Genomic DNA, 15594 nt, shown 5'->3' with positions numbered 1-15594 from the left:
AAATAGTAAATTTGCATAGGTAATATAACAACTTCGCTTACATGTTCTTAATTTGAAAGCAAGACTTCTTCTTGCTAATACAAAACTTCATCAAGTATTTTTATTTTTAGATATGTAATTTTTATTGTAGAAATTAAACACAGGTATGAGGGAGAATGTAGAGCACAGCAAAGTTTGTACAACTGGGGGTTAAAACAACAGCATTTGTAACTGGAAAAAGATTATGAAATTTGTTATTTTAGTTTCTGTTGAAATAGGTTAATCTACAAAACAGTGACACTAAAAACAAAATTCACACTAGAATGATAAACTTGCATATGCTTTTGCAATAGTACAACATGGTGCCACTAGTGGCCATCAAAGAAACTGGAATTCTATTACCAGTGATCATTAATTCCTGGCTATAAAATTCCACAAAAATACAGTTAACATTTTCCTAACCTGAAAATGTATTTCCAATAGAAACTTACTTCTCTGCATAAAGTAGCTATTTCTTCCAAGCCTTCCCTTGATATTTTGTGCATGCCACTAGCCTTGAACTATTACCCACCTAAATTAAATTTGATGTGAAATGTGTTGGTACATAATGTAATCATCCTGTGGCAATAGCTCTCCACTAATAGAAGGGTGACATATCCTCCAGAAAGAAATGGAAATGAAGGCTGAGATTGTGAATGTGGCAAGCAAAAGCCCTCGTGATCTGGCTGAACATATAAATAGAAAAAGCCTTGTCAAGGGTAAAGTTTGAAGCTGGTATAACGTATCACCAGTGGATAAACCAAAGGAAATGTTGTGATGACAAGGCTATTGGAATGTGAAGAAAGGCATCCAAAACATGAACTGTCCTCATCCAAAGTCCAAAGGAAACAATCAAGTAAGTGGAAAAAAAACACTTCATCTGAAACCAGGGAATCATTAGAAGTAGTTCAGAGAAGAAGTGCAATGAGGTGATGTTAGTTTCCAGTTTTCATGAAGAAGTTTTCATTTCATTCAAAACTAAGAGTTCAGACAGTGTGATCTAAAGTTTGGGAGGTGTTAAGTATTGAAAGATGGAGTGTCAAAGGGGAAAAGGAGAAAGAGAAGTGAAAAGAGAGACAGTGATCTATGGTTGGCCATGAAGTAAGTCTTTAGATTAGCAAAGAAGAAAATAAGTTTCCCCATGGAGTCTGAGCCAACCAGTTACAAAGAGAGGTAGTCACCAATGGGAAGGACAAAGGCTAATCCTTCGGGAGGAGAGGACATCAAGAATAGGTAGAGGGGCATGAAAAGGAAATTTAAGAGGGGACAAGGGTATATGGAAAAAAGGACATGAGATGATGCACAGGAACAGGCAAGACAGAAGACTAAATAGTTGTTTTTGTTTGTTGTTAAGAAGTAAGCTACACAAAAGAATCTCTGTGCTCTGCCCATCATGGATATCAAAATCCAGTTTCTAGCAGTATAAGTCCACAGACATACCTCTCTGCCACTGGGGGGCCAGAAGAGTAACGAAATGAGAGACAATTGATAGCAAACATTTTCTGCCCAAAACTCTAAGGTGAGAGGAATGCCCTAAAGACCTTGTGAGAAATGAGTGGAGTGAGATGCAAGCAATGTATGGAGGATTGAGCAAGGTGAAAAGCAGAGGAAAGGGTGCCACATCTTATTAGATCTGAACTACAAATAAACCAAGTGAGAGAGAGAGAGCCAATGATGAGACCTTGGCTTGAGTAGGGAGAAGGACCGACTAGAGATATACCACAGAAAATTTATCTGTATTCTTGTGGAAGGCTTTAAATAAGAGATAAGAAAAAACAGATAGTGAAGGGATAGAGCAAAGAGAAGAAGGGAGAAGTGAGCCCTGTTAATGGATACTGTAGACTCCAAAGCAGGCAGAAGGAATTCCAAGGATTGAGGATCCAAGAAGGGCGGAAGGGGAGTGACCATAAGCTATGTTAACGGAAACAAGGAGAATGAAGCAGGGAAGAATGGGAACACTGCTTAGGCAAGAAGATCTCAGCATAAAAACTAAAATAAGGAATAAAACTACAGTGTGAAAGTATGGAATAAAGATTGTGAAGACATACGGAAAGGATTGTACAGATCTGACACAATTAACAAAAAGAAAGGAATGTTATGTTTCAAAACAGTGAACAGTAAGACCAAGGCAAAACCAGGCAATGGAAAGAGTTGGACAAAAATGTTGACCTCATGATCACTCTCATGAATGGAGAATGCACAGTAGATAGAGTAACTGGGAAGGAAAGCAAAATGTGTTAACTATGAAAACTGTTGGTAACATCTTCAGTACACAAAGAATTGTCAGCAGCCAAAGACAAGTTAGAAAATATGGGGAGTTTTGAAACATAACATTGCATGGTGTCTCGAGTTCTGTAAACAAACCTAGTAGAGGTAGTACAGGTGCTGAACTTAAGAATGAATTTAATTTCTAGTTCAAGTGTTTATGGAGATCTACCATGCATGGAGGATGTCTCATCCTCCTATTGGTGAAGGGCTATTGCTGCACAATGATTACATCATGTACTAGCATAGTTCATGTCAAAACATGTAATTTTGTTTGTAGATAGTTCAAGGCTAATGGTGCATTAAATCTCAATGGCAGTTCTATAAGAAATAGCAACTATGTGCAGAGAGGTAAGTGGATCATTTTGGAATAGGTTTTCTACCTAGACATGAGTAAAACTTTGTGAAGATCATTAAAGGAACTAAGATTTGCAGTAAGGTGTTGATACTTCCCTGCTATCACTATTACTAACAGTCAGAATGAATCGAAAATTAATAGTGGTAATATTTATAGGTTTACTTTTCACTTATACTATCTCTTTGCTTTAAATACCAAAAAAAAAATAATAATATGAAGGTAAATAAAATAAGGGGATAGAGAATGATATTAAGATTTTTTCCACATATTGCAAAGCTTTAACTGCAGTCCTTCCAACTTTTTCACTTGGAGAAGGGAAAGAGTTTATGTGTTACATTTTCAGGTTGATTGTTGTAATAGAACCCTTTTGACTAAATCTGACACAAATGTTTTCAGATTTTACTGAGGTGGTTTCTGTAAGTTTTCTTGGTATTGAGAGACTTTGATACATGTATTAATCATGTAAAAATATGACAAACCTGAACTCATTAATTACTAAATACTTATCTTTGATGATGAGGAACACACTTTGAGACTAATAATTGTTGGAGATGGCTTGAATGGGTAATGAAGAAAAACTTTAATATAAGTTTAACATAACAGCAAATGTACAATGTTTCGACAGGGTTTTGTTTTGTACCTGATGATGACAAAACCTTGTCAAAACATTGTACATTTGCTGTTATGTTAAACTTATATTAAAGTTTTTCTTCATTACCCATTCAAGTCATCTCCAACCATTATTAAATACTTATCTCTTCTCACAAAAAGCTTTTCTCAACTTACACTGCTCTCCTCTATCGGCCCGAATTTTCACTTGTCACTAGCTTGATACCCTCATGCATGTTAACGTGAGATATCTGCAAAATTGCATGCAAATGATTATGCAGCAACCCTCCACCAAAGGAGTGCAGCACTACTCCTATATTGTAACTAGTGCCCTCTCTAATCTTGCAGCCCTTAATCACTTCTTGACTGACAGCCTTACAATTTGGATGTGTTTTTGCTAGTGTTTTCAGACTAATTTTTTTGCTTCATTGCCAAAGTTTGTAGTTAAAATTTTTGGCTGCTTATGTTTTTTTTATTGGCCATAATGTTTTTTCGAGATATGTATGGTTTTGAGACTTGTTTTGTTTTTTGGAGTTAAAAAACTTTTTTACCTGTCAACTCTGCTCATATATGTGCAATTCTGTTTGGCTACTACTTCAATGGCCATAACTACTACAGTTTATTTGTCTGCCACTTCAAAGATGTCTGATAATCTTATCAGCTTGGAATGTAATGGCTGGTTTGACAGGAGTTGGTTACATTTTTGCAGACTTCTGGGCACCTGATGATTGTTCTCTTATACCTTGTAATGTTAAGCATATACGTTATGACAAAGGTTTGAGCTGCCTAGTTCCTCCTCCTGCCTATGGCTCAAAGTCGCATGTCATTTCAAGTGAGGTGTCTTGGCCTCCTTTTCCCTTTGTTAGATCTATTCAATCGGGTATGATATGTTTTATCATTCCCTCCTCTTTCTTTTCATTCTATTCCTGCCCCTCTTAGTGATGAGCTATGGAGTCAGTTTTAGTATTCCCTGCACCACTTGGGTATACGGCTTCCCGAGAGTAGTCTTGGGTGCTAGTTAAGTTTGAGGGTACGTATATCTTGACCCTCACATACTTTGAATGACCATGCTCTGGAACGTTGTTGTTTTTCCTTTCCTCCATAGTTTGAAGTAGTTTGTCCCTTTGTGGGGATCAAACCTCCTTAATTTGGTTTTAGAGTATGGCACTTTAGTTTTGTACAAAGTGTTTTTTTGGGGGGATGTTCCTGAATATCAGGAGCCCAGGGTTAGGTCAGCCCTGTTGCATAACTTCACTTGGCCTTTCTTTTCTCCCAAATCCACCTTGTCCCAGTTCCTCCCCCTGGTTGTTTCTGGCCTCCCGAATGTTTGCAGTTCGCTGTCTTTGGGTGCTGTTTTCAGGTCAGCCAATGGTCTTAGTGACTTTGGGGGGTCAGATCCAGTTGGGGCCAGGTTCATGCCCCCTTGGTGAGACAGTGTTATGTATATGGACTTCCAACAGTAGGGTTCAGGGTTCTATTACACTTTGTGGAAACAGCAATTAGCCTATTTTGGCTTTGCTCTACATTATACAAACATTCTTACTCCATCAGACATGGTACAACAATGTTTAAACAGCGTTGCCCAAGTTTAGAGATAATTTCGCAGATCCTTTTGTTCTGAGGTGATCACATTTGGACAGGTCCTTTATAGAATTTCTCTTCTCCTCAGGTATCCATTTCATACCAGAGTATTTAGGAGGTGGTTTGGAATTTACTTTGCAAGGGTGCCATCATACAGGGAGATCCCTATATTTGGGGTTCTTATTCCCATCTGTTTGTTGTTTCTTCGAAGTTAGGGTACTGGTGCTCTATCATCGCTCGGTCGATTCTATACCATTTATTAGTCCTTTCACATTTCACCATGAGGTTGTAATTAATCCTTTGTTGGGTATTCCCACCTGGTTTGTGGAGGACAAGGGTGTTGTGTTAGATGCATTTCTCCTCATTAATTTATCCTCTCCATTTTGATTTTCTTTAAGTCCATTGGGGTTGTGTGTTTCAGTCCAAACTCCATTGGACCTCTCCTCAGATCCTTACAGTTCGGATAGTCTGAGTCTGCCCATCTTCTTGTTCCTTTCCAGGGACCATGGTTTCCACCATGGCATGAATGTCTGGCTTTCTCATAAGCTGATCCTGCCTTTTCTTACTCATATCTTCTAACAGTAGAGGCTTTGGTTGATTAGTTGGTGAGGGTAGAAACATTTTGTTTCTTCACCCCCAAGCCATACCTTGTTCATCTTGGGGGTGTTGTTTTATTCTCTGCTCAGTTAGACCCAGCTTTCTCCAGTTTGTTGGGCTCAGGTTCACTTCCATCCAGCCCTACAGAGACAGTTGGTGGTAGTGTTTTCTAATTACCCATGTCTAGTCTTGTACATCTTTAGGCAAGTGGGCACTCAGTTATGTGACATCTGGTCCTCCTGTGTTGGCTTGTCATATTCTGCGTGCCCTGTATCTCATTGCAGATCATTTGCCACTGCCTGGTTGGGGCTTTTCCCTGTTATGGGGCGTGCACTGATTGCTTCCATGGTTATTGCTCCCGTTGTTTCATCCTTGGAATCTTTCCCAGTTCCATCACCATTATCCAATTACCATTATGGTAGGATTTGCCAGTAGATTCTCCTGGCTTATTTGTCCCTTATCCAGATTCATTTTGTCTTTTCCATGCATTTTCCTTCATATTAGCCATTTTGTCCTGTCCCTGGCTGCTCATTTCCATTGAGGCTCTTCTTACTACAGACTTGATGTACTATTCCAGATGCCACCAGGTGTTGATTGATCAACTTCATCAACATGATCTCTATGCTTTTCAAAATACACTGTTATTACACATAACTAGGGGATATTATGCCCACTGTTGAGATGGGGTGTTCTGCAATACCACAAAGAGGTATACTTTGCAGTATTTTACTTCATATGTATGTTCATTCTGGACAGTACATTCATGGGATAATGTGAGTAAAGTGGGATTACTGGTTATTTCTGATGGTTTATGGCATTTGAGGCTCTTTCTAATGCAGACCTGATGTAAATTTCAAATGTCAGCAGGTGTTGGTTGATTGACTCTGTCAGTGTGATCATTGGGCTTTTCAAAATAGGGTATCGTGGTCACCAAATGCACTTTTTCCAGTGCTGCAGTCCTCTGGACTCTCCAATGCACCTTTTCCTCCGTCTTGTGGAGTATGGGAGCCCTTGCCACTTACCAATATCTAGCCACTGGGGTGGTGGACCACAGAGGCCTGTCTTCCTGAGTGTGCACAATACCACTCAGTTGAGAGTAGGGTGGTGGCATTCTGCCAATATAGAAGACATGATGCCCTTCATACTGTGGACCTGATGTTCTTTTCTAGATACCACTTGGTGTTGGATGTAGCACTCTGCCATATATACATATTGCAGTTTGTCCCTCTGGCTGAGGCACCATCCTTCCTACCATCTGCCAATTCCCAGTGGATCTGGTGTTGTTTGTAGCTAAATGAGACACAGGAATTCCCACATATGTAAGGCAGGGTACTCTCCTCCTACTCTGGACTAGATAAAAAATCCCCATTGCTGCCAGGTTTTGGATGGGAAATGAAAACCAACCTGGACTCTCCACCTTCCTACCATCCACTGGATGTTGGTTCTTAGTGAATATGGTGTTGGTTGAATTGAGGGTGTGCACATATTCTTGATAGGGAAGCTTCTCTTCCCTATCAATACATGTTTTTGAGGTGAAAGGTAGAGGACCCTTTTCCTACCACGGACCTGATGTACAATTCCAGATGCTGCCAGGTGTTGGTTGAGGTTACTTGTTATGTTAGGGGTAGTGTCCCACTCCTATTGGTGGAGGGTTGCTGCATAATCATTTGCATGTTAACATATGTGAGGGTAAGTGGGAGTATTAAGGCTAATGTTTAGCAAATATTTGCTCCAATAGAGGACAGTGTAAGCCAAGAAAAGTTTTTTGTCAGAAGTGATAAGTATCTATAGGAAATACATTTTCTGTTTAATAAAATACTAACTTACGTTTAATTACTATAATAAAATTAAATGTCATGCCAATTTATTACCTTGTTAGTTTACTATTATATCCTATTTTTTCCTAAAAATGTGCCCTGCTTTTTTTTAGCATGTCTCTAAAATAAACCCAATTTTTCCTTGTTGTGCAGTTGAAAAACCTGTTAAAATTTAAAATCTCTACTTAGTACATGTAGATTTACTTCAAGCTATCTTGTAAAAATTGTTTTGGGTTCCTTGGTAAAGTATTATTAAAAACAACCTAGGCTTTCTTGCCCAAAAGCTGCTATCAGGTGGTATGGTTCGCAGTTATTTAGAAAAAAATAATTTTTATTGCTGGCTTAGAAAATTTTGCTGCTACTGCAAATAATGTTGTATCATTTATTCAAGAATATTAACCCACCATCAGTGGGTGCCAGAAAAACTATGTTAATCTAGAGAATTCTACATTTCCTGGTCATTTTTATTTTATTCACATATATAATATTTTGATAATATCAGCTTTGAACATGCTTCATTTAGCAAGTTTTTGTTTTTTTATTATAATTTAAAACCCATTCTGCTTTTTTTTTCAGATGTTGATAAATCGCAGTCTGGACGTAACTAGAGGAACTGTACAAAAAAGTGTTTGTGTGCTATCTTATCTTCCTCTCTATGGACTAATTCAAGCCAAATTGGAGCTCATTACACATGCTTACTTTGATGAGAGAGACTTCAGTAAAGTGGCACTGTTAGAAGAAACTTACAAGAACTTAAATTCATTACTTACCCCTGATCTAGTGTGGGGAACACAAGTATTTTTAGGTATATTAAACACCATGGAACTGTATGCTGCTGTAATTCCTTTAAATTATACAAAAGTTTGTTTTTAGAATTAACATTTTGTAATTAAACTTGTGTGCCAGTTCATGTTATTTGTTTTTATAAATACTTGAATTCTTCACATACTTTGTTTTGTTTCAAAATTATTATAGCTACATTTGGTTTCTACCATCTGAAAAGAATCCATTAAACTTTCAGAAAGTGGGCTTCATTATATCAGTGATAAATGGTCATTGTAAGCATATTGATTGGTAGATGTTTTTTAATTTTCTGTTACAAAATAAATTTTTGCATTGGGTAGTAATTTCTCTTGGATTTATATTGCACATGTATATTATATATTTTTTCATTTTATTTATTTATTCCATTTACGTTTTTGTTTTGTTTTTACTTAATGAAACCTTCTTTTTTATTATTTCTGTAGGTTAGCACCATAACTATAAACTGAACATTTTGTGGATAATTTTGGGACAAATTCTTTTACATTTGTTCACATACAATATGAGTAACATGAAGACTTATAAGGCAAAAAATAAAATGAATATGAAAAAAGTAGAATGATAGGGCATTTTCCTATCTACATTATATTCAATATATATATATATATATATATCAAATTTACTTAGGTATAGGAAATTGAAATGCACGTAAAGCTTGAAATGGATATATATAATGATGTGTTGTTTATAAACATAAAAAATCTTCAATACAATTATCTAAATATGAAATATACTGAAAAGTCAACAGATTTTCTTTATCATTTGTCAATGAATCTCTACTCTCAAAGAACCTTTCAATTTCTTTTTATATTATGTGATAGTATTCTACACTATTTTTAAACAAAATCAAAACACCAAACTAAATGGTAAGAAGAAAAGGTAACATTGAGTATTCGATGATGAGGAACCCACTTTGAGACTAATAATGCTTGGAGATGGCTTGAATGGGTAATGAAGAAAAACTTTAATATAAGTTTAACATAACAGCAAATGCACAATGTTTCAACAAGGTTCTGTCATCATCAGGTACAAGTACAAGTCTCCAAGCATTATTAACATTGAATATGTTTTGCTGCACATCCCTAACTTCTTTTTTATAACACTTAGGAAATTTCTAAAGCTTATGTTTTCTGCAGAATTATAAGATAGTTAAAATCTTGAAAGATTTAATTCATCATATTTTATGAACATTAACAACACAATAGTCTGATGTCTTGTTTCATTTCTATTTTAGGTCTTCCTGCTCGAGATCTAATTTTGACATTCAAACACAAAACCCTGCTGTTATTTAAACTGTTACTATTAGAAAGAAAGGTAAGATCAGAATAAAAGTATAATTATCTTCCAGAAGTACATATATGGCTTTTTCAATACATATATATATTTTCATAATACAGTCACTTATTTAAGTGCCCCCACCCACACTTTTTTTAAGAAATTGTAAATCTTTGTCAGGCTGACTTGTCCAAATTAATAGCTACTTGGCCTTCAAGATGAATGACTACAAAACAAAAATATGAGCTACTTCTAACAATAGAACTACTGACTTTCAAACTAAAGCTTTCTGTTAATCCCAAGCCCTTTAATGCTCTCGCTGTGGGCTCAGTCAAATTTACCAAGCTCATGACTCCAAATTGACCTTTAAAATTTCTATACTATAACTTCCAGTATGTTTTGTGTAACTACACAAAATTTTGTAAGCTTTCAGTAAGCAGTAACAGTCTTTTGCAGACAAAAACCAGTATTATTAATGAAGTATTTTCACTAAACATTTTCTTCATGAATATATTGGGTCAAAATGTTGACTGCTCCAAGTGCAAAGTGATTTCCATGTTAAGATTAAAAATACATTCCTTCATATGAAAATTGTCAAATTTTATTTGCATAATTTCTAAAACCTCCTAAATAAATTGCAACTATTTTTAGTAAAACTATATATTTTGTTTGTTATTTTCTCTACTTTAACTCTGTATGAAATTGGTTGATTTGACCAACCTCATAACCATCATAAAAAATACAAAATAACTCAAATTACCCTTTTTTTTCTTTCTAGGATGATTTCAAACTATAACATTAAACTACATTTGTTTATCCTAAATAGCTTAAAACTAATAACAGTATGCATTTGCTATACTTAAATTTTATTGTTTTATTTCCACTTGAATCATGTATAACTAATAATCCCACCACACAAGTTGTATATCACTTAACAAATGTGTAGTTCACATTACTGTATTGAATTGCATAACGCAAGAGCTGCTTGTGAGCATATCTAATGGAGAATTTTTTGTTCATTATCTTACTTAATTCAACCTAATAAGTTTCTTATTTTTCCTTTTTTAGTTTCTTTTATAGTAATAAAAAATAAAGAACACATGAAAAACAAGAAATGTAATACTTACTTGAGTCTTCCTTTTATTTTTATTTTTTGCTGTTGACTCTCAATGAAATTTAACCGTACATTTTTATACTAATGATACTACTGGTGTAAGTAAGTTTTTATTTAATTAAGTAATGCACCTAAGGACACAGAATAATAACACTTAAAAAAAAAAATGTCCAATAACTATCATAATTTTTCTGGCTTTCTAACTGTGATAAGTGACATTAAACATTCAGCTAAGCTAGTTGATGTGTATCCTATGGGAATAAACTTTGAATTGGAAGGGAAATAAACAATTCTCTGTACAGAAAACAATGTAGTATGTCATTTGATAGATTCAAACTTTGGCAGGTGAGTGTGGTAAGAGGGGTCTGATTTTGTAGTTTATGACTCTGTAACCAAATAAGATTGAAGGCTTTAAAAATTATGCCTTGCCTGAATAATATTATAATAAATAATTTATGTTAAATTACATACTTCTTGGAGGAGTGGTAAATAAGTTGGAGCAACTATCACAATTCTCATACTAGGGGAAATTGGCGGTTTTTAAAAAAGTATTGCCTTATAAAAGTATTCGCATTCCTGTAAAATCGTTTTTGTACATTTTGCCACTTGCATGGTTTGCATCCTGATCCAGAGCTCCATCTCAGTGATGATGTTATTCTCATGGTGGCTGAGACTAAGCTCCTGGGACTTGACCATAAGCTTACATTTATTCCTCATATTAAGCAGCTGTGTGTCAAGTGTACTAGGGCACTGAACATCCACTGCATCCTCTCTTCCACTTCTTTGGGAGTGGATAGATGTTCCATGCTCAAGATCTGTCATGCTCTCATATGATTAAAGCTGGACTATAGGTCTCTGGTTCAGTTAGGGACTCTGCCTTTAAAATTCTGGACCCTGTGCACCATATGGATTTAGCTCTGCATGGGAGCTTTATGTAATTCACCAATCCAGTTTCTGTACACTGAGTCCTATGAACCTCCTCTTCACCTCAGGCATTTGCAACTTTCATTGCTATATGCTACCAAGCTATGATCCTTACCATGGCATCCCACCTGGGGTTGAGTCTTCCTTCCTTGGTGGGCTTTAATCTTTGAGAATTAGTCTGCCATTCCTCCATTTGGCCTTCGTATCTAGGCACAGCTGGCTGAATTTGATCTGTCATTGGATGATACTGCTGAGTCTGAAGATCATCCCATTCCTCCATGGCTCATTACCACCCCAACCTGTAACTTTTTTTTTGTGTCATCTGAGGAGGGCGGTTACTCCTGATTGGAAGTGCCTTTGTCTCTTTACTGAATGTCTTTCAAACCCTTCTTCTTTTCCAATCTTTACAGATGGTTCCAAATCAGGTGACTCTGTGGGTTTTGCCATAGTTTGTTGTGGTTCATTAGTTGTTCACAGGATCCCCTGTACAGTTTCTGTGTTTAGTGTTGAGTTGTATGCCATTTTTGTGCCTTGTATCACATAGAAGCTAAGCAGTACACTAACTTCATTATCAACACTGACTCTCTTAGCTCTCTACTGGCTCTGGAATTGCTAAGTGTGAGTTCTCACCCTGTTTATTGGACATTCAGAAATGACTGGCCCAATTTTCTCTGTCATTCATTTCTATCCAATTTTTTAGATACCTTATCATGTCAGTATTTGTGGCAATGAGCTTGCTGACATTGCAGCTAAGTCTGTCTGCTCTGACATTGTCAGAGTCATATCTGTTCCAAATATGGACTATGATCCTGTGATCAAGGCATGGCTTCATGTCAGTTGGCAGTTGATTTGAGGTGAGCAAATTCATAAGTTTTTACAAATCAAACCTTCTGTTGTTCTTTGGCTGTCTAGTTTCCTTGAGGATCGGAGGGAGGAAGTTGTCTTGTCTAGGATATACATTGGTCACAGTTTTTGAACTCATCAGTTTCTTTTATGTATGACTGATCTACCACTGTATGGCCTTTGTAACAGTCAATTCACAATTGCCCACATTTTACTTTCATGAATGTGAACAGCAGCACCATTTTAGACATGTCTTTTCTAAGTATTTACACCTGATGTTGGACAGTGTCCTTGATGATGGTGACTGTCCAGCTCAATTGTGTTTTTAGCTTTTACCAGCCACTGGCCCTTTTTAAATCTATTTAATTTTTCCCTGATTTTGGGGCAATTTTTTATAGAGTTTTGCATTTTTTTTACCTTTTTAAAGGTTGTTTGGCACAGATAACCACATTGCTTTGCACCATTAAACTCCCAACAATCAACCAACCTTATTAAGTACTTAAAACGTATAATATTAAAATTTGAATTATAAACTATGTTTCAATGATAAATGTATTCATATACCAGGATAGTAAAGTAATTTAATTAAATTCTGAATGTAACTCAGTAAAAACTTATGAAATGCAGAGAAAAGGATGCCTGTATGGAAAGAGTTACAAAAATGTACTTACCTCATTGTTCTTTCAATAATAATGGCAAACACCTGTGTCTTATTGGAACCCTTTTTAAACATACAAGTTACGAGTATCTCGGATCTATGCCCCTGATGGCAGTTAATTCATCTGCCATTGAATTTTGTTTATTGTATCTCCATATCAGAAAAAAAAGTGAGACAGAAGAATTCAAAACTTGTGTTCAGCTGGCACTTAATATTAGATTCTGGTTTGATGACACTAATGAATGAGACAAACCAGAAGACAAAGAAAGTGAAGAAAAAGTGTCCTCTGGTTAATTTTCTTGTAAAATCACTAGGCATATAATCAGGAGATTGCTAAAGTTGTACTAATCAGTTGTGAAATTAGAAAGTGGCAAGACATTGTGTCTTTACCATTAAAAAATAACTGCAATTTTATATATGTAGTGTTACTTACCATTACTCTGATAAAACTAAATTAAGTTTGTGTGTTTTTATGCTACATCTATACTAATTAGAAGTCCAAACAGGCTTTCACTTAACTTACAGTATTTCATTGTGGTGTTTAACTTTTTTCCTTTGTGACAATTCAGTAACTGCAAGAGTCAGTGGCAGAAGAGTTAACTGCCATCAGAGCATGATTGGAGATACTTGTAATTTATATTTTTAACAGTTAGCTATTTTCTGATGTATAGATATATGTTTTGTGTAAGATATAATTTTAAGCTTTTTATTTAATAAATCAGAATCCGACTTCACATCAGTTGTGATTCCAAGCAAATGATTATGTATGCTTTTATTATGAACCAGTGTCTCCATAATACTGCATAAATTATTTTGAAAAATGTTCTTCTTGAAGTACAATGAATTAATTATCCATGTCAGTATTTCAGAGAAGAACATACCAAGATATTGAGATCTAAATCAAGGAAGAATATGTGATAATATATTTTATGCAGTTTTAGTTATCACGAAAAGCATGTTTGTGTACCATGGGAGCACAGGTAGTTCCACCAATATTATTTTGAATAAAACAAATGATGTAATAAGTTTCCTCCATGGCCATATGACACTGTGCCCTCACAGCTTTTGAGATAATAATTTACATCTTCACAAAGATTAACTATTTTTCTTAGTGCATCTACCAAAGAGGCTTGCATGCTACTAGCCTTGAGGCAAATCTCACCTAATTTTATATGAATTGTGCCACTGCATGATGATGTCATCATGCAGCAAAAAGCCCTCCACTAATAGTAGGGCAATCCACCTCCATGTGAACTAACTCCTCTTATTCATTTGCACTTGTGAATCTTCATTTTTCTCCTTGGCATTATATTGTACAGACATATTTAAATTTCTCTGCTGTGTTCATCTTATTGAGATTTGCATTGTTAATGAAACTTTGATTTTCATTTTCTTTAGCTTTTGTTTCTAAACTTTATCATGAATTTTCAAATGATGGTGAGCTATACTAAATCCTGAGTGCGGAATGATGTTCTATTTCTGCTGTGGCTTTTGGAGGCTCATTAATTGTTAGGGTTGTTCAGTGTGTTATGGATTACCACATGCTTGACTTTTTTTTCTCCCCTGAAAGTACCCTTTTCTGTGCATGTTACAACCTTTTTTTACAGGGTGACATTTGAAATGTAATTAAACTACTTCATTATCAATGTATACGAATAAACATGATATCAAAATGTAGTTAACAAATGATCAGATTTTGGTGAAACTTGATGGACATATGTAAAGTATTATTCCTCATTGTTCTGCCAAAAATGGTCCATTTCTGTTGATAACAGACATATGGTCACATTTTCGAATTTTTGAGGGCCAAATATCAACGATGCATGGCAGAGGTGTATGCAATCTACTGAGTGCCCCTCTAGTTTTATATGGAAATATTTCAAAAAATTCTCAGTCTCCCCTAGCATGAGAATTGTGACATTTGTTCTCTAGGTCTTCCCTCTTCTCTAATTTATTTACCACCACTCAGAGGAGAACGGAATTTAATATACATTACTAATCATAATATAGACACTACTAAGGCAAAGCATTAACTTCTATAGTCTTCAATCTTATTTGTTTACAGAGTCATAAACTAGAAAATCAAATCCACTCACCATGCCACCTGTCACATCCTCTCTTTCAGAAATTGCTAATAGTTCTCTCTGATACTATATCATTTATAACCAACAGAAAGCCAGAGTTTTAATCTATCAAATGATGTATCATATTATCATGTTCTGTATAGAGAATTGTATATTTTGCTTCCAGTTCAAACTTTATTCCCACGAGAAATACATCAATGAGCTTAGCTGAATTTTTAATGGCTCTTATTGCCTAGTTAGAAAGCCAAAAAATTATGATAGTTGACAGCAAAAAATGAAAACCCAATAAGTACTATATTTCTTGTGCATTCTTTATTTATTTATTATTATAAAAGTATTGTTTGTTTGTTTTTGAATTTCGCGCAAAGCTACATGAGGGCTATCTACGCTAGCCGTCCCTAATTTAGCAGTGTAAGACTAGAGGGAAGGCAGCTAGTCATCACCACCCACCGCCAACTCTTGGGCTACTCTTTTTACCAATGAATAGTGGGATTGACCGTCACATTATAATGCCCCCCCGGCTGAAAGGGCGAGCATGTTTGGTGTGATGGGGATTCGAACCCGCGACCCTCAGATTGTGAGTCGGGCGCCTTATCCACCTGGCCATGCCAGGCACTCTCTTCTGACGA

At 35.8% G+C, this 15594-nt stretch overlaps 1 protein-coding gene across 1 annotated transcript in view; it reads left to right on the top strand.

The window, feature by feature from the left end:
• LOC106477554 (late secretory pathway protein AVL9 homolog) overlaps nucleotides 1–15594 on the top strand; it is a 78481-nt gene that overhangs the window by 8829 nt on the left and 54058 nt on the right. Inside the window, exons 5-6 of the mRNA XM_013938105.2 lie at nucleotides 7822–8050; nucleotides 9302–9381. Coding sequence (XP_013793559.1) covers nucleotides 7822–8050; nucleotides 9302–9381 — 309 coding nt within the window. The remainder of the gene's footprint in view (nucleotides 1–7821; nucleotides 8051–9301; nucleotides 9382–15594) is intronic.

Source organism: Limulus polyphemus, unplaced genomic scaffold (assembly GCF_000517525.1).
Source record: "Limulus polyphemus unplaced genomic scaffold, Limulus_polyphemus-2.1.2 Scaffold167, whole genome shotgun sequence".
Classification (NCBI taxonomy): Eukaryota; Metazoa; Arthropoda; class Merostomata; order Xiphosura; family Limulidae; genus Limulus; species Limulus polyphemus.
This window is presented reverse-complemented; position numbering and strand designations above follow the sequence as displayed.